The 17,831-nt window shown below is 59.3% G+C and overlaps 2 protein-coding genes across 2 annotated transcripts in view; both read left to right on the forward strand.

Annotated features, from left to right (window-relative positions):
• Positions 1-688, forward strand: part of NHEJ1 (non-homologous end joining factor 1) — a 43,303-nt gene extending 42,615 nt beyond the window's left edge. Inside the window, exon 8 of the mRNA XM_053947618.1 lies at positions 236-688. Within this exon, the coding sequence (XP_053803593.1) occupies positions 236-316 (81 nt within the window). The 3' untranslated portion in view covers positions 317-688. The remainder of the gene's footprint in view (positions 1-235) is intronic.
• A 5,044-nt stretch (positions 689-5,732) lies between these two features.
• IHH (Indian hedgehog signaling molecule) lies at positions 5,733-16,874 on the forward strand. The gene is made up of 3 exons (XM_053947588.1): positions 5,733-6,035; positions 11,642-11,903; positions 14,953-16,874. The coding sequence occupies exons 1-3, from the start codon at positions 5,733-5,735 to the stop codon at positions 15,612-15,614; spliced, it is 1,227 nt and encodes a 408-aa protein (XP_053803563.1). The 3' UTR covers positions 15,615-16,874.
• Positions 16,875-17,831: the final 957 nt, after the last annotated feature.

A 17,831-nucleotide genomic window follows, 5' to 3' on the forward strand; every position in this document is an offset into this window, starting at 1 on the left:
GCAGGATGGGGCCCACATCTCCTTTCCCTCATCTCATCCAAGCACTGTGCCCATCCAGGATGGGCTAAGAGTCTCAGCTTGGTTCCTAGCCCATTCTACCCCATGCATCCTTACTGGGGAGTGTGTAATTGCACTCCTACAACGCAGATGACAGGAATGTCACTGCTTGCACACTTGCACACATCCTGCATGACTCTCCAAGGTGGAACTGACACTGCCTCCTCTTTGTTTCCAGCCAGCCTCCTCCCCTGCTCAGAAGCCCCGGCTGCCTGAAGCCAAGGCCAAGCCAAAGAAAGCAAAAGGGCTCTTCAGCTGAAAGATTGCTGCCAACCCTACTGAGGTCTCTGCTTCCCCCAACATCCAAGAGAGGCAGTGCAGAGAACCCATGCACTGTCTGCCTCTTCTCTGCATTTCCTCGTGGACCCTGCCCAGGTCATGGTCCCCTCCCAAGATGTCTCCAGTTGGGGAGATGGAGCTCCTTTCTTCAACAGTATTTCAGGAAACAACTTTTCTAACTCTTCCCTGGTGCAGAGTTTACCCAGGCTTCCTCTCATGGCAGAACCACTGCTGGACCTGAGAGAAGTGGGAGGGATGTTGCCAGTGGGTGTGGGACAGCTGGGCCTCTGGCAGAGCTGTGGGGTTTGGCTGCTCTTGAGTGGGTTTTCAATAAAGGGCTGTGTCTGGGTGAGATTGCCTCTCCTGCTCTGTCCCACCAGGCCTGTAGTGTCTAGGAAAGGATGTAACCTTTGGTGCTGCTGGGTCCCCCTCAGGCCAGTCCTGATGTCCCAGGGGCTTGCAGTGACTCTGGACAGTGAGGTGACAGCAGCTCGTTGTGGCACAGCACCCAGCTCCCAGCCATGCTGTGCCTCACCCTGAGCAGCAGTATGTGTTTTGGGGTGTGCACCAGAGCATGCCCAGATCATGGGGACACAGCATGCTGTGGGGGCTGGAGCCCATGTTCTTGTCCCATACCAGGATACACACCCTGTGTGCTGGTGTATGCAGAAGCAGGCTGGCAAAAGCCCTGGATAGGCTGAGTACACCCTACATTTGCAGGCACCTCCACCATAGTTACTGGGCAGGTGATATGGGTTGATCCATGCTTTAGCCTCCAAGGAGCAGGAGACAGCCAAAACATTAACACACTGAATGCTGCCAGGCCTGGGAGCAGCCCTGGAGCAGGTTACAGATGCTCCCTGGACATAAAACACCACATCCATCCCTTCACACTCCCTCCATCCATCCATCCATCCATCCATCCATCCATCCATCCATCCATCCACTCCTGCTCTCATCTTCCAGCCCCTGCGTCCACATGCTTCCTTCAGGACTGGGACCCTATTCCTGTGCCCAAGCCTGGTCTGAAAACAGCAGGCAGAGAGCCAGGCAGCAGGCAGGCTGCAGCCAGTGGTGCTGCTCTCCTGGGACAGGGACCCATGCCCCCAGCTGCCCCGGTCCCTTGGGCTGGGCCAGCTGCAGTCATGCTGCCTGTTCTCCTGGGCAAGAAGGGGGAAACAAAAACATCCGGAGCAGTCCGCGTGTCTGTGGAAGGGGAATGAAAGGGCCTTTGCTGGGCCACAGCTGACCAGTCCCAGGGCGAGTGCAACCAGTTGCTTTTTATATTTCCTTTCTGAGGGAGCAGCATGCAGGGCAAGGTGGGTGGTGGGAAGGGAAAGCTATGGGATGGGGAGCTTGTGCTGACTGCTGTAGCGTACGTATCCTGCATTTTCCCATCTGCAAACATCTTAACTTGGCAGCTTTGAGTCTGCCTGCTGGGCACTTGCCCCCAGGGAGGGTCCTGCTACTAGCTGAAGGGTAGGACCAATGCAGCAGGAGCTTAGCAGTTTAACAGTTTCCTGTATCTTCTGCCCCCATGTTGTCTCCAGGTTGTCCCCAGGATGGTGCAACACCTGCTCCATCCACATGGACTCCATCTCTGGTGCAGGAGCTGCTCTGTAGCAAGCCTTGTCCCTCAGCTCCATGCTGGCTCTGGGGTTTGTGCTGTTCCCTCATGCCTGCCAGCATGTTCAGGAGGAGTGCTCATCACCCCAGTGAGAGCATCTGGCTTGTCTATCCCCTTTGGGTCTGAGGAGACATCACAGGGAGAGGCAGGGCTGAAACAATCCCAGCCTGGCTGTGCCAGTGGCTGGTGGACTCTGGAGGGGAGGAGTGGGTGGTGCAAACCAGCACCTGCATCTCTGGGTCATTCCTGTGAATTACTGTGTCTCTGCTTCTCCCTGGGGTACTCAGCTCACTGTCAGGGATGCTGCAGAGATGTTGCTCATGAGCCCTTCTGCAAAGTCTCTGTGGAGTGTCCAGCAGCCCTAAGGATCTGCTTCAGGGACAGATCCTGTTCCATTCACCTCTCTCCCAAATGCAAAGGGAGGTGGGAATGCAGGAGCAAGGACGGGAGGTAAATAAAAGCAGGAGAGTGAAAACAGTAGGAAAAAGAACTTTGCCAATGTCCCCCAGGGAACCGCAGGGACCCTGGCCCTCAGGCCTCCTGCATGGGGCCACTGGTTCCTCCCTGGCCCAGGTTGTCGCCAGCTCTGGGGAATGTCACTACACATTGTCCCATGCTGTCCTGCTGGGGTCTCCTTCACTGTCCCCACCCCCTCCTCCCTGGAGCCAGCTGGATTTGAGCTCCCGACACACATTAAAGGCCACAAGTTCGGCCTCGGCCTCCATAAATTTGATTCCATAAATATTAGTTTTCGCAGGGTTTAATGAAGCCGTTATGCTGGGCACGGCCCAGCACCCCGACCCGTGCCCTTAATAAGGGCTCTGTGGCCTCGATTAAAGGGACCTTTCAATCGCTGTCAAGTATTTTTAGAAAAGGAAAAGAAAAAAAAAAAAAAAAAAGAGAGAGAGAGAGAGAGGGAGAGAGAGAGAGAGAGAGAAGAAGACGACCAAGGCAGCGAATAGGGTAAGGAAAGTCCCAAACCCGTCCAGTGCAAAAATAGAGAAATAGCACCACCTAGACTGCCTGGCTAGGCTCCGCCGCCCGTTCACCCTGCGCAGCGCCCAGCTCCGGGCAGCCCTGGGAGCCCAGCAAGGGGTGTGCGGGATGCTGCACTGCTGCTCGGGGCAGGGACAGCAGGATGCCGTGGTGGGGAGAGCCCAAGGGCAGAGGAGAGAGGCACTGGTGCCCTATCGGAATGCAGGCAGGAGCAGTGCATCCTGGCGTCCAGGCCAGAAGTGCCTGAGAGTGGCCGAGTGTTGAGGGAAATGCCATGTGAACAGACATTGCCGACATTGCATCTCTCCCACCGTAGCAGCAAGGGTCCCTTCCCATCAGTTGCTCAAGCAGGAGTCTCCCTCCCCAGGCAAATTTTCCCTCTTAAACACTGGCTATCCCAACCCTGTCTCAGCCTCCAGCTGCCTCCCCGTACACCCACCTTGGCTACCCTATTGTGCCTGGTGTCCCTGTCCCACTCAGCCCTATATGCCCGAAAGGCTTTGCCTGGCAGGAGAACTGGCTGACGCTGGGAATGCTGCATGGAGAGGTGATGGACTCTGCACCCAGCAAAGGGCACTGCCACTGCTTGCTGTGGCCAGAACCAATGCACAATGCCACGGCCCCTTCATGGGCAGGAGTTGCTGTCACCAGCAACCCAACTCTTGTCTTCCAACCTGGGCCTCCATGGGACATGAATACTGTCACCAGCAAGGGCAGGGCTAGGCTGCTTACTGTGAGCCTGGAGCTGCTGGGAGGGGGATAGCAGCTTCTGACATGCACACTGGATGCTGGCAGGCTGCAGAGGTTATTTGTAGGTCTGGGTTTGTGACATTGGCATTCATAGGGAACTTCTCCCTGGGGAAGTGCTGCAGCTTCCAGATGCAGTGCTATCCCAGATCATCCTGCTTCACAGTCATGTGATGTGCAAAGCAGGAAGCTAGGCTCGTTTTGTTGGGAGTACAAACCACCCTGGAGGATCCTGTGAATTTAGTCCAGGGTCCATAGGGTCTAATTTTCCTGTGCTAGTGGTGCACAGTGAGTTGTATCCCTTCTGCATCCCTGAGAAGCCAAGGGCAGGGGTAGAAAATGGCGCTGTGGTATGTCCCCTCTGCTTTCTCTGCTGATGTCCTTAGGATGCTCCACTGGAAGGATCAGCCAAAGAAGTGTAGAAGTGGGGTGGCCTGGGGCTGCTGGCTAGACACCCTCGCTCCATCAAGTGCAGGAACAGTGGGACAGCTGTATCTCACCAACCTGTCCAGTGGCAGGTATTCACAGAGGCCCTGGGCACTGCTTTTGGGTATGCAGTATGAAAACCAGTACAAAAACCTGATGGACTATGGCTACTGAGTATGAAAACCTGATGGAGACACCTCTGGCCAGCTGCATATTGCTTGCAGCTCCTGCAAAGGAAATGGTCTGCTGGGGGCATTAGATAGCAGCATCCCAAGTCAGTGGGTGATGCTAGCTCCCCAGCCTGCATCCCTCTTGCCCAGGTTGCTTGGTCCTGCTGAGAGCAGCAAAGCCCTGCAGCCAGAGCTGGGTGTCTGGCTGGGCTATTCCAGCCTGGCCACGGTGTATCCCTGTGAGTGACCTGTGCCCTGTGCTCACAGAAGAGCTGGCGAGGGAACATCCCTGGGAGAGTTTGGGGGGGGGGGGGGGCGCATCCCAAGGCACTGCCTCACCTGGGAAGATCTAAGGGAACCAGAGGGTGTTCAAGTAGACCCGTGCCGGACCCCTCCCCGGCACAGAGCTGGGGGAGAAACCGGGGGGGGTGGGGGGGGGGCTTCAAACTCTCGCTCCTGAAATCAGGGTGTTATATTTACTTTCCCCTTTTGGCAGCTAGAAGGGGAAGCCCATCCCAGCCCCTCATTGTTGTCTCAGCGAGTTAATCAGATGCCATAATCCTGTTGTGGAAATATCGGGCCTCCCTGGAAACAATGGGGAGCGAGAATATTGTGGTTAAATTTCAACCAGCTGCCTCCCTGCTCTGTTTGATCCCCGCCCGCAGGCCCGGGCCCCTGGCGAGCAGGCGGCGCGGCGGGGGCCGGAGCCCCGGGGGTGCCACCCCGCGCCCACTCCGCCGCGAGGGAGCCCTCTCAGGACGCCCCGAGAAGGGGGACGAAGGGTGTGCGGAGGACGGGGCGCACCTTGGGGCGGCGGCGGGGCTGCCCTGGGGGGTAGGTGGCGGCGGGCACCCCCGGTGGGGTGGGCTGCGGGGCTCGGCAGGGGGGAGGAGGCTGCGGGCGGCCCGGGGCAGGTTCCACGGGGAGGAGGCGAGAGAGGGAGGGCGCTGGGAGGCTGGGACACGGGCAGGGTGCGGTCCTGGCGGTTCCCGGTCCCGGATCTCTTCAATTTCCCCTCTCACTCCTGCCCAGGGAGCCGAGGCAGCGGCGGCTCCGGCTCCGGCTCCAGCCTTGCCGCGCTGACCGCCGAGGCGCAAACCGCGGAGGGCTCCGGCAGCGCCGAGCCCCGCGCCCCGCGCCCCGCAAGCGGCCGCTCGCCTGCCAAAACAAACGACCCTTCGCTATTTATTGCCGCCGCCGGGCCACAGCAGCTCAGAGCGGGCCGACGCCAGCTCGCCGCACCGGGCAGCCGGAGCGCACCCGCGCCGGGCAGCCGCCGCGCCCCGCCGCCGCCGCCGGCACCGGCACCTGCCCGCCGGCTGCGCGCCGCATGGGGAGCCCCGGGCCGGGCGGCGGGAGCGGCGGCCGAGCCTAGTGGGGACCCCGGAGCCACCGGTGCCCCGGGCAGCCCCGGGGCCGCCGGGCGCGCCATGAAGCCGGCGCGGCTGCTGCTGCTGCTGAGCGGGTGCGCGCTGCTGCTGGCGCCGGCCGTGCGCAGCTGCGGGCCGGGCAGGGTGGTGGGCAGCCGCCGCCGCCCGCCCCGCAAGCTCATCCCGCTCGCCTACAAGCAGTTCAGCCCCAACGTCCCCGAGAAGACGCTGGGGGCTAGTGGCCGCTACGAGGGCAAGATCGCGCGTAACTCGGAGCGCTTCAAGGAGCTCACGCCCAACTACAACCCCGACATCATCTTCAAGGACGAGGAGAACACTGGCGCCGACCGGCTCATGACCCAGGTACGGCACCGCTGCCGCCCGGTTCTACCCCCGCTCCGGGCATCTGCGGGCACGGGGGCTGCTTCAGAGCGGCCTGCTATCCACTCTCTGGGGACCGTGTGGGCCCCGCGCTGCGGCTTCCCCGTCCTGCCCCTGGCATCCCGGTGCCGGGTCCGGGCTGCCGGCGTGCAGCGAGTGCATCTCCCTTCGTCGGGCGCTCTGTCCCTTCGGCTGCGCTGTGCGCGACGGACAGCACGCTGCGCCTTGGGACGGCAGCACCCTGCTCCCGGAACCGGCAGCACCTTGTCCCCCGAGATGGCAGCACTCTGCCCCGCTGCTCCTCAGAGCCTGTGGCACCCGTGTCTGGCTGCACCCCGAGGAACGCCCTTGTGAATCCCGAGCTGGCAGCACCCTACGTTGCTGCCCCTCAACTCTAGTCCCACTGGTTCCCAGGCTGGCATAATCCTGCACTCCAAGCTGGCAGCAGCCGGCCCTGGTGCCCCTGAGCTGTGCCACACTGCCCCCGATCCGGCACCATCCTCCCACATCCCCTCGATCCAGCAGGGCTGTACTTCACTGTTCCCTGGTCAAGCAGCACCCTGGGCCATGCAGCCATCCTGCCCTTGCCCCTCTCCTCTGCCTACCCACTGGCAGAGCAGGCAGCCTGCCTGTTGGATCCGAGGGACAGACCAGAGCCTGGTGTGCTGCTGTGTCCAGGAGTGCTCTTGCTGACTGACCTTGGCCCCACTCTGACACTGAAACCTTCAGTGCCCCCTCTTCCTGCATGTCTCGTGTGGGATGGTGCAGGGTGCTCAGTGGGAACTGCTTGCTGTGCTCAGGGCTGGGAACAACCTGTTACTGCAAATGCCTTGTTGCAGTCAGCTCACAAGTACCCCGGGCCGGCAGGAAGGATGGGGGGGTGGACGACACAGACGACAGCAGAGGAGGGGGGGGTGATGCTGGACGAAGGTTACTCTGTGTTTTAATATTGCCAGGAGAATGCCTGAGGGTTTCAGGAATGCAGATAAGGAGCCGCACGGCCTTGCTAAGAAACCTGGCTACCAGCCTCAGCAGGGTTACAGCCTGAACGAGCTCCTAGGGGAAGCAGAGGGGAGCTGGGCTGCCCTTCTGCCCACTGCACCCCCTGGTCAGGGGCTGGCAGGTGGGTGAATATGAGTGACTGTGATGGTGGGCACTGAGCAAGGCCCTGGCCATAGTGTCTGACCAAGGTATTCATAATATTGGGAGGAGAAGCTTCTTGGGTGCTGGCTTGACAGCTCTGCAACCCCGTGTGCCCTGAGAGCAGGTCCCTTAGGGCAGGGACCATAGTCCAGGTTGGTTTTCAGGCTGGGGACTGTAGCAGAGGGACCAGGATCCCCTACAAGGCAGCAAGCTTGAGGAGTTGCACAAGTTGTGGTTGCTGGTGACTGGAGCCCTGGGACTGGGCTGTAACCTGCCTCCTCTGGGGAACAGCTTCAGAGATATTTGAGGAAGCAGTTAGCTCCTCTGGTCCATACATCGGGGAAGTGGATGACATCACTGGAAGCAGAAGAATGCTTCATGCTGTGTTTTCTGAGAGTGCTCTCTCCACCTTCTGTAACCCAGCCAGTGCCCCTCAGCACACCTGGGAGAGACAGATCTCCATGTCCCTTGTGCCAGCCTAACATTTCACACTGTACCACTGCCTTGTTGGCTGAGTACCTAGAAACATCCTGGTCTTCTTGGGTTGCAAAAATGAGGTCTCTTACTCCGGCAGGGTCCCTGGCCACCACATATCCATGCACAGATGGGTACCACCGTGCCTTGGGCAGCTCTGCAAGGAATTGTTCCTTTTGCTATGGAGGTGGCATGATTTCTGGTAGCTTGCTGCCATCCCACAGCCCTCTGGGATTGTCCTGTGGCCCCTGGCTTGGGGAGATCCCCCAGATATGGGCACTCTAGCTCTGGCACCATGTCCTGTGTTGCTATGGGTTGGGAAAGGCCATTGACCCAACTCCTTGTCCCTTCCCCCAGAGCACTGGCTTTTACTGCTGTTGACTCACTTCAAACCTGTTTTCTTTCCCCAAGTCCAAGGGTCTGGGTGTCCCAGGCAGCCGGAAGATGTTGCCTGCTTAGAGGAGTGGGTAGTGCTGCTCTCTGCCCGCCTTTCCTTTATCGTTTCATCTTCCTCAAGAATTCCAGTGTGTTTGCTCTCACTGGTCCCACTCGGAGGTGCTGAGATAAGGCTGGAGGCAGAACCCGCCTCACCTCTCCCCAGCAGCCTGGCCCAGGAATGCCATGGGTCCCCTGCCCCCATGGAGTCCCAAACCCAGCCTCTCCCTACCCCAACCATCATCCCTTGCAGCCACTGCTTGTCCAACTGACACAGAGACCATCCTTATAGTGGTGAGGAATCTCTCATGAAGACCTTGGGGCAGGACTTTTGGCTTCTTTTGGGGGAAACTTCCCTTCAGGAGGAGATGCTAGTAAGACCCCTCTTCTCCTGGCCAGGCTCTGGACATGGGAGTAGCTGTGTCCATTCACGACACCTCTGCTGAGACTGTGATCACACCTGAGTGTCTTTCATACTTCCCCTGAGATGACCCTGGGGTCCCTGCTGACTGTGCCCTATCTTGGAGCTCTGTCCTGCTGCCTTCCTTAAAGTGGTTTGGATTGCCCCACAGGACATGGTTCTGTCCTCGGTACGGACACAAAAAGGGAGATGCAAAGGTTGGGCAGAAGGTGGGTAGAACTTCTTTGCTCAGCTCAGCCTAACATTGATCTTCACCATGAGGTGCATGGGACAGCAGAGCCACCAGCTTTTTGTGGTCATTTGGGGCTCCATTCTGCATGTGAGCTGGGGGTGCCTGGTCATCTGAACCACTGCAGGGACAAGCTGTGCCCTCCCTGCAGTCATCATCAAACACAGATCCCGTGGACAGTCCATGTTTATGAATTATCTGGTCCCTGCCTACCTGTTGATACAGGCAGCAGAGCCCCCAGGCAGGCACTGTCTATCCCTACCTACTTCCCGCAGCTCGTGTGTGCTCCCTGAGCATTGCTGCCTGGTCCTTATCCATCGCTGTCCATCGCTGTCCATCCTTGTCTTTTGTTGTCTTCTCTCTGCCTCCTGTGCCTGCTCCCTGCACATCCCCACCTGCTCAGCCTTGCCTATCACTGCTTGCTCCCTATTTATTTTTGCTCATCCCTGCCTGTTTCCTCCTCATAGTTGCTTCTTCCCTGCCGATCCATGGTTGTTCCTCGTCCGCTGCTGCCCTGCTCACCAGATCTCCACTCGTTAGTACCTGCTTCCTCCCCGACCTGCCTGTGCCTGCCTGGTTCTTGTCCATCGGTACCTGCTCCCTGCCGGTCCCCGCCGGTCCCCTCCCGCGCTCTGACACCTGCTGGCCACCGATGGCACCGGCAGAGCCGGGGACAGGGTGCTCCAGGGCTCTGCCTGACGCTGTCCCTGCCTGGGGGAAAAGGCTTGCACAGTCTCGTTGTTTTTGTGAGCGCAGGGTGCCCCTGGAGAACAGAACAGCTGGCAGTGAGGGCCGGAGGGGTGCCCAGGGCGCGGTGCTGGCATGGTAGTGGCAAGGCAATGCCTGGAGTGATGGCTGGGGGATGCAGGGGGGCTTCGGGGGTTCCCTCCTCACTTCCGGTGCTGAACTCCCTTACTGCGGGGTCCCGGTGGGGCTGGGGTCCTTCGGAACAGCTTGTCACATGTGCCAAGTGGCACCACGGTGGTGCTGGACGGGGACAAAAGTCACTCTCCTCCCTATTCCTCCTCCCCTCATCTAGCAAATTGTTTGTCCAGCACCTTCCTGGCTTATCTCCCCACACCCAGAGAGCTGTGGGATGACGGCAGACCTCATGTGGGGCAAAGGCCTGCCCGGCACTGCCCTTCCCAGGGCCTGGACCCTGCCAAGTGAGAGCAGGTTTCCTCAAGAGCAGCAGCACTCACCTTCCTAGGATGGGATCAGGTGCTTGGGGATAGGGTGAGGACCTACATTTTCGGCCCCTGTGGAAGCAGTGTTGGGGCATTTCTGAGCCTGGGGATGTAGCCAGCATCAGGTTTTAAAGCCCTGGCTCATGCTTGCTGTAACTGTCTCAAGACCCATGACATGCTACAGTAGGGAGCTCCAGTACTGGAGCATCATGCAGAAATGTCCCCAGAAGTGTCTGTTTTTTAAGCTGCTGTCCAGTCATTTAATTTAATGCTTCCCAGGACTGGCTTTATGCATGACCCCTGCCTTGATTTTATGGACTCCTTGTTTCCTGGGGAATGGCAGTGAGAGGAGCACTGGAGTATTTTACTTCTGTGGAGGCAGAGCTCTCCCACCCAGCAAGCACTGGGTGGTGACAATGGGATTCCTGATCCAGTTGGCTGCCTCAGAACCAGCTGTACCTGTAAGTGTGAACCTCAGCTTTTGGAGCAAGTGTAAAATCACCCAATTCTCAGCTTGTTTTTTTTTTTTTAATGCCTTAAGTTTTATACAATTTCACTTGGTGTGATTCTTAGGGTGTGCTGTGCAGGGCCAGGAGTTTGATCCTATGGGTTCCTTTCCAACTCACTCAATTCTGTGATTCTTCAGGACCTCACAGAATTGCCTTTCTGGGCTGCACAGCCCTAGTCCATTCACCTGGTTTTCTGTAGAACATCCCATATTCCTTTTCCTACACCTTTCCTATCTCTTCTCCATCCCTTTAGCAGCAGGGCAAGGGACCAGAAGCTGGGGCTTTACTATGGCAAGTCAAGCATGCAGAGTTTTGATCTTTCCCTGAACTTCAGCTGTGGCTGGGGGATGTGGGGCAGGGAAGGATAAGGCTGGGAGGATTGTCAAACAGGCATTTGGAGCTGGCATCCCTCTGCTTGCTGGGGTGGACTGCCACAGACACCCACTTACATGTGTGACCTCTGTGGCCATGACGACTGGGGCTTTTAAGATCTGCTGCTGTTCCTCGGCCCAGGATTTTCAGCCCTTGTGGTGTGGAGAGGTGAAGGGGGATTCACTCCACATTCTTTCTGTTCCAGCTCTTGGAACAGAGCTCTTGGACAGGTTTGGCACTTCCCATAGGAGTAGAGACTGGCTGATGCTATGGAGCTGCCCAGTGCTGTGTCCTTGTTACACAGGACTTGAGGAGCCATACCAAGCAGAGCTGTGTTTAGGACAGGGCAGGTTGTTTAATTTGTGCCCGGAGACAGCCCTAGGGTCCCTGGGACCTCCTCCCAGCCAGGAAGCAGCAGGATTGAAGTTCCTGTATCCTCCTCCTGTCAGATGGGAACTGCTGGGGTACAGTTAGCACGGGGCAGGTGAGCAGAGAGGGTGTTTCAGCCCAGCCCAGGCTGCATTGTCCAACAGGCTCTCAAATGAGCCTGGGATGGGGGGAGAGAGGGAGGAGAAGGGTGCCCTGTTGGGTGCACTCTCCTCTACCCAACAGTGGGGTATCAGGCTCTGCAGGGAGTTTGGAGAGCATGGAGTAGAAAAGGCACCTCATGTTCTCAGATCTTCCTCTGCTGGACCAGCCCCCAAGGGCCTGAGGGCCCAGGGAGGATTAATGGAAACATGGTGGATGCAGCCTGCCAACCAGGCAGCTAATTCCTCCCTCCAAAAAACTTTTGCTGACTCTGTCCCTCTGCCCTACAGCGCTGCAAGGACCGCCTGAACTCACTGGCCATCTCTGTTATGAATCAGTGGCCAGGGGTGAAGCTGAGAGTGACGGAGGGCTGGGATGAGGATGGGCACCACTCGGAGGAGTCACTACATTATGAGGGCCGAGCTGTGGACATCACAACCTCAGACAGGGACCGCAACAAGTATGGCATGCTGGCTCGCCTGGCCGTGGAGGCTGGCTTCGACTGGGTCTACTATGAGTCCAAGGCACACATTCACTGCTCTGTCAAGTCAGGTAAGTCTGGGCTGGGGGACAGTGAGCGGAGCTGGGGGCCAGACCCCCTCTTGCAGCATACTGGGGGAACCAGGGCAGCCTGGCTGGCTGGGTAGGGTGCTCCTGCAGGGGATGCCAGCTTTTGCATTCTGATTTCCCTATCTAGGGCAGACAGTCAGGTGGGGAGTGAGTCACACACCTGTGGCCAGCCAGTACAATGGGGCAAATTTCTGATCTGGCTCCCATAGACCTACATCTTGACCCACCCTCTCTACCCTCTTCTTTTTCTCAGCCCACATCCCTTTCTCCCCCAGCCTGACCCCCCAGTATGTCCATCGCCCCTGTCTCCCCTGCCTCTGCCCTTGCAGTCCCTTAGTGCCCATGCTCAGCCTCATCCAGCCCTGCCCCACTCCACTGCTGGCTGCTTTTGAGCTTCTGCTGTCACAGCAGCATCTGTCCATCCCTGCCTAGCCAGTGATGGGGTCAGGGCATCCAGACAGGGACAGGCCAGGGTACCCTGGGATCAGCTCTTGGCTGTGCGGCACCATCTGCAGAGGAGAGCAGAGCCGGGTGGTGCTTTGAGGGGTGCTGTCGTCGGTGGTGGTGTTTGCTTCCTCCTGTGCGGTGCAGCGGGGGCGACAGGGTGGAGGACGGGACGAGAGCTGCTCTCAGGCCCTGCCCGTGGTCCGGAGGGCATTGCGTGGGCTGCAAGCCCCCCCGCAGCCCGGGAGAAGCAGCCGTGTCCGGGATGCGGCTCCCGCCGGAGCGGCCGCGCTGGCTGCAGGCTGCAGAGGGCAGCAGCGCCCCGCGCACGGCACCGGCCACCGCCGGGAGGGGCCGTGCCCGGCCCATGTCGCGACAGGCTGGGGAGGCTCTGCCTGTGCGCGGGCTTGCGTGGACACGGAGGCAGCCTCGGCGGCTGCTGGCACACGCACCCCGTGCAGCAGGGCCGTGTCTGCACACGGAGCCCTCGCACACACACGCCCGTGCCCGCATACCCGTGTGCCACACACCGTGCGCGGCAGTGCCGGGGCCGGTGTGCCTGTGCTGCCCCGCGTCTCTCGTCCCCGGGCTCAGTTCCCACCGCACCGTGCCTGTCCTACTGCCCTAGCCCGCAGCCAGCGGCTCGACACCCCCAGACGCCAGCCTGCCCCCCCGCGCTGACCCACTCCCCGTGCTGATGCCAGGACGGGCACACCGCCGGCCGGCGATGGAAGTGGGGCGACCGCGCCGCAGAGAGGGAGTGATGCACCCCCGAAGAAGAGGGACAAAACGTGGCCGGAGGACCAGGACTCCTGTGCCCCGGGGCACCCTGTGGGGCTGGCAGCAGGAGTGGGGCCAGGCTCCGAAGCAAGGACCATGACCCCGCAGCTATGAGGCTGGCCAGAGGAGTGGGGCTGTGCCCCTGGAGAAAGACAGAGTCTTTTGAATCCTGGGATGCTCCCCTTGGACCAGCTGAAGAGGGATGCCATAACCCAAGCAGCAGACTGGGCCCCTGAGGCCCTGGAGGGCTTCTAGAGGCTGGTCATATTCCCCTCACTCTGCAGCAGTTCCTCAGGGCTCTGGGTACCCCATATTTGTCCCCAAGGCCATGGGCAACCCAAGAGTGTGTGGTGGAGGCTGTGGGGTACACATCCTGATCCCCTCAGAACTGTGTACAGAGGGCAGCCGGGCTGCTCCTGCTTCTTAGTAAATGGCTTTTATTTTTGTATGGATGGCCACATGGCCTGTTGTATGTATTGTGTCTCCTCGGGTCCTTCCCTGCACCCACCTACCCCTCCACACCCAGCACCTATGCCATCCATTTCTGCCAGGCACCCCTCTCACCCTCCTGCTCTGCTGCCTGCCAGGGGATGCAGGGTGCAGGATTTGGAACCTGGCTTCCAGGGCAAGGACAGGGCAGACACTGCACATCTTCTGAGCAATAAAAGGATTCTGTCCCAGAGATGGATGCCTCTCTTCATGGGCTTGGGGGCTGGGATTTGGTTCTGCCCAAACCTGGGGAGTGATGGGGGCTGTGCCATCTGGGTGGGCACATTCAGGGATTAGATGAGACAGCTGGGAGAGGGCCCTAAGAGGTTAGAGCTTAGAGCTCAAGGATGGAACTGTGCAGAGCTAGGAGCAGGACCCTGAGGTGAGGTGCCATTGGCAGAGAGTGGGAGGGTATCGTATAGACACTAACTTGGGAGGTGCTGGGACTTGGGGGAACACTGCTGCTGGTGTAGCTAACCACCATTCCTTGGGAAGCCAGGGTTCCCTTGCTAAGTGCCAGAACGGGCCCCTGATGACACTTCATCTGGGGAGGGGTAGGAGCTTTGTGCCACCATCCCAGGAGACAAGCCCAGAGAGTTTGGGTCCATTACCCTGTGGCAATCACTAGGGAAGCCCTACCCAGGAGGCTGGTAGCTTTTGCACTATGATGGCCACAGGTTGTGACAACTCCCTACAACCCAGAGAAGCAGGAGCTGGCTGGCATCAGTGGTGATGAGCAGTGGGATGAGCAGTGGGAGAAGGGAGCAGGACTGCCACATGGGGTGGAGGGGTGCTGCAGTGCTGGGAAAGGGTGCTGCATCCTGCACTGTTCCTTGCAGCATCCTCCCAACCAGTACCCAGGACCAGCACTGCAGGGAACAGGGATGCTGTGGGGGTATGCAGGGTGAGGCACTCTGCTCCTCAGCCTGCCACCGTCTCAGGGCCCTGCCTCTGCTTTTTCAAGCTTCAGGTGCCCCCTGGTAGTGCTTTGCACATTTCAGTGTGTGGTTGTGTCCCACTCCCCCTGCCTATTTTGGGTCTTGGGACCTGGCTCTGTACAGCAGGCTCAATGCCCTGGGACCATGCTGGAGTCCCCAGGTGCCACCTCAAGTGACACGGTGGCTGGGGGATGAGGTGCCTAGGAGACATTGGAGGCCAGGGTTGTGTAGGGGACAAGCTCACATTGGTGATGCCAGGGCAGGATTATGCCTGGGTGGGCAAAGCTGGGCAGACCGGGAAGGTGTCTATGCACAGTGGAAACGTGGTGCTGAGGGTCTGGCTAATGGGTAACCCTCCTGTCCTCTCTCTCCCTGCGCAGAGCACTCAGCCGCTGCGAAGACGGGGGGCTGCTTTCCCGGGCGGGCACTGGCAACGCTGGAGGACGGTGCCCAGACGCCACTGTGGGCACTGCGCCCAGGCCAGCGAGTGCTGGCAATGGACGGGGCAGGCAGGCCCACCTACAGTGACTTCTTGGCTTTCCTGGACAAGGAGCCCCGTGCTCTCACCACCTTCCACGTCATCGAGACACAGGAGCCACCCCGGCGCCTGGTCCTGACGCCCACCCACCTGCTCTTTGTGGCAGAGAATGCTTCGGCGCCCACCGCGCACTTCCGTCCCATCTTTGCCAGCCTTGTGCACCCGGGACACTTCGTGCTGGTGGTGGCTGGGGGGGGCAGCTTGCAGCCTGCTGAAGTGGTGCGGGTGTGGGACCGGAGAGACGTGGGAGCCTATGCCCCGCTGACACGCCATGGGACACTGGTGGTGGACGGCGTGGTGGCCTCGTGCTTTGCTTTGGTGCAGGAGCAACAGCTGGCACAGCTGGCCTTCTGGCCACTCCGGCTCTACCACAGCCTGGTGGGGTGGCCAGGGGTGCAGGGAGATGGTGTGCACTGGTACTCAGGGCTGCTCTACCGCCTGGGCAGGCTGCTCCTGCCCCCTGACAGCTTCCACCCACTGGGAATATCCCAGGTGGAGAGCTGAGGGTGCACCACAGCCCCAGCCAGCACAGCTGGTGGAGGTGGTGGCTGCAGGGTGACTCACTGGGGGCCAGCACCGCCTCCGCAAGCTGGGTATCCATGGGGAGCTGCCTCCAGCCCTGCCTGCTTGGGGTACAGCCACCTCCTGGCTGGGGGGCACCGAAGCTTCACGGTGTGCCTCCTCCATGTTCACCATCCCCTCCTCACCTGCTGTTCCTGGGGACAGGAGGGAGGCATGAAGGGTTTTCCCCCGGGACAGGGGGTTGCCCCCGGCTAGATCCACATGCTGCTATGTGTGTGTGTGTGCAATGTGTGTGTGCGTGTGCCGAATTAGCTGATGGAGGTCTGAATGGGAGGGGGAAGAGGAGAGAGCTCTGGCTGCTCCACAGAGGTTCCCAGCCTGTCTGCACCCAGTGGGGAGGTTTTGGGAGAGGGGCCCAGGGCCCTTTGCTAGGCAGCCTTGGTGGGAAGGTAGGCAGTGGTATGTCCATCCCTGGGACACGGCAGCTGGAAGGAGGGTGGCTCAGGTACTGGGACTGTGCCTTGTCCTTAGCCCAGGTGCAGGGGCACCCAAAACAAGCAGGGGTGGGGGGGTCTGGCACAGCTCTGGCATGAGACCTCCAACTTTGTGACACAAGTTCCACTGGAGTGATAGACTGGGGAGTGCAATGCCGAGCTCTGCTCAGAGCCAGCACCAGAGCCACCCAGCTGGGCATCCTGTGGGGCTGCTGTGACAGCGTGGGGCACTCTGGCTGGCAAGAGGGGCTGTGGAGGCAGACATGGGCAGGAGGGTGCAAATGCCAGCCAGGCGTAGACACACTGGTAAGAGCAGGGGTGGGGAGAGTCAGAACTGCAACCCCATCCTGCTGGAGCCTGAAGAAAAAGGCAAAGGAGAAAACCTTCCCAGCATCTGGCCTTGAACTGGCTCAGCCCAAAAGCCTTTCCCCACCCCAAAACTAAAAAAACTCCTAAAGCTTCAGACCCTGGCTGGCCTGACCTCCCCAAGCCCCAGTACCCCAAACCCTCAGGGTAATTTGTTGCTGCTCACCCACTCCAGGGGCCTGGGGAGAGTCCCATCAGAGCTGCAGCCACAGTTCCCCCACTCCAAATCCTAGCTAGAGCCTCAGCCTCCCCTAGCTCCACCTAAGTAGAGGGGAGGGGGCTGAGGGAGGCTGTGACCCATGTCCCCCCTGTAATATCACGCGTCTTTATTTATTTATCTGCTCTTTGTATGTACCATAGATGGGAGGCAGTGTGGGCGCGTGCAGGGTGGGATGGAAGTGCAGGGTGGGGGTGGGAAATCGTTTGGGTGGGGGGGGTGATTTCTTTTTTTTTTTAACAAAAAGCAGAAATTATTTAAAGATTATTTTAAAGCACGGCTTTTATGGTGATTGTTGTCCAGGATGAAGTGAGGGGGCGTGAGTGTGGCTGATGGCAGGTGTATTTTTGTCTCTTCAGTGGATGTACCTCTCCTGGTTGGGAACACAGCCCAATAAATCCATTGTCTCCCCAGCGGGAGCTTGGAACTCTGGTGTAGGGACGGCAGGCAGGGATTGGGGGTGCTTACTGCACCCATTGTTAAAGGGCAGGCAGGGCTAGAGGGCATCATGCGCTTCTTTAGGAGCAAGGTTTGGTCACCCCAGTGCCCTCCACCAGAAGGACGACATCTCTCTCCTCACTTCTTCGTCCGCAGGGGAAGTGGGCAACTGGAGGCTGTGGGATTGACCCAGGCTACACGGGACCAAACTGTCATTAGAGCCACCTGGAAACTAAGGCAAGTGGGGCAGGGTGTAGTAGGGACAGCCACTGTAGGACTGCCAGGGATACCTCTCCATCCCAGTCTGGACTCACCACCTCAGTGTCTGTCCATCCTTCTGTACCACCCCCAATCACCACAACGCCCACTGACCCAGAAGATGGAGCCTGTATCCTGTAGACAGGTTTCCAGTGTCACTAGTGTTAGTCAGTGCTGTCCCTCACCCCTTGTCAGTCCTCTCCCCCCTCTACTCCATCCCCATGCCAGCAGGAATAAAGTCCACCAGGCAGCACCCCACACAGCCTCCCCATACCTGTCCCACCCCCACAGCTCTCTGTACACACACTGCCCCATCTCCAAGCTGCCCTGTCGTGGTCTCCTGGGCCATGCTGGGATCAGGATCTCCCTAGGGCTTTCCCTGGACCCCACAACAGGGCAAGTGTGAAGCAATTCGGCAGGAGGCTG

The sequence above is a fragment of the Vidua chalybeata genome, chromosome 7, assembly GCF_026979565.1.
Source record: "Vidua chalybeata isolate OUT-0048 chromosome 7, bVidCha1 merged haplotype, whole genome shotgun sequence".
Classification (NCBI taxonomy): domain Eukaryota; kingdom Metazoa; phylum Chordata; class Aves; order Passeriformes; family Viduidae; genus Vidua; species Vidua chalybeata.

What these genes read in the sequence shown, in the direction of transcription:
- IHH (XM_053947588.1), top strand. Translation starts at nt 5,733, where the DNA reads ATGAAGCCGGCGCGGCTGCTGCTGCTGCTGAGCGGGTGCGCGCTGCTG. An exon ending in CCGACCGGCTCATGACCCAG is followed by an intron (nt 6,036 to 11,641) that starts GTACGGCACCGC and finishes TCTGCCCTACAG; the next exon opens with CGCTGCAAGGACCGCCTGAA. An exon ending in TCACTGCTCTGTCAAGTCAG is followed by an intron (nt 11,904 to 14,952) that starts GTAAGTCTGGGC and finishes CTCCCTGCGCAG; the next exon opens with AGCACTCAGCCGCTGCGAAG.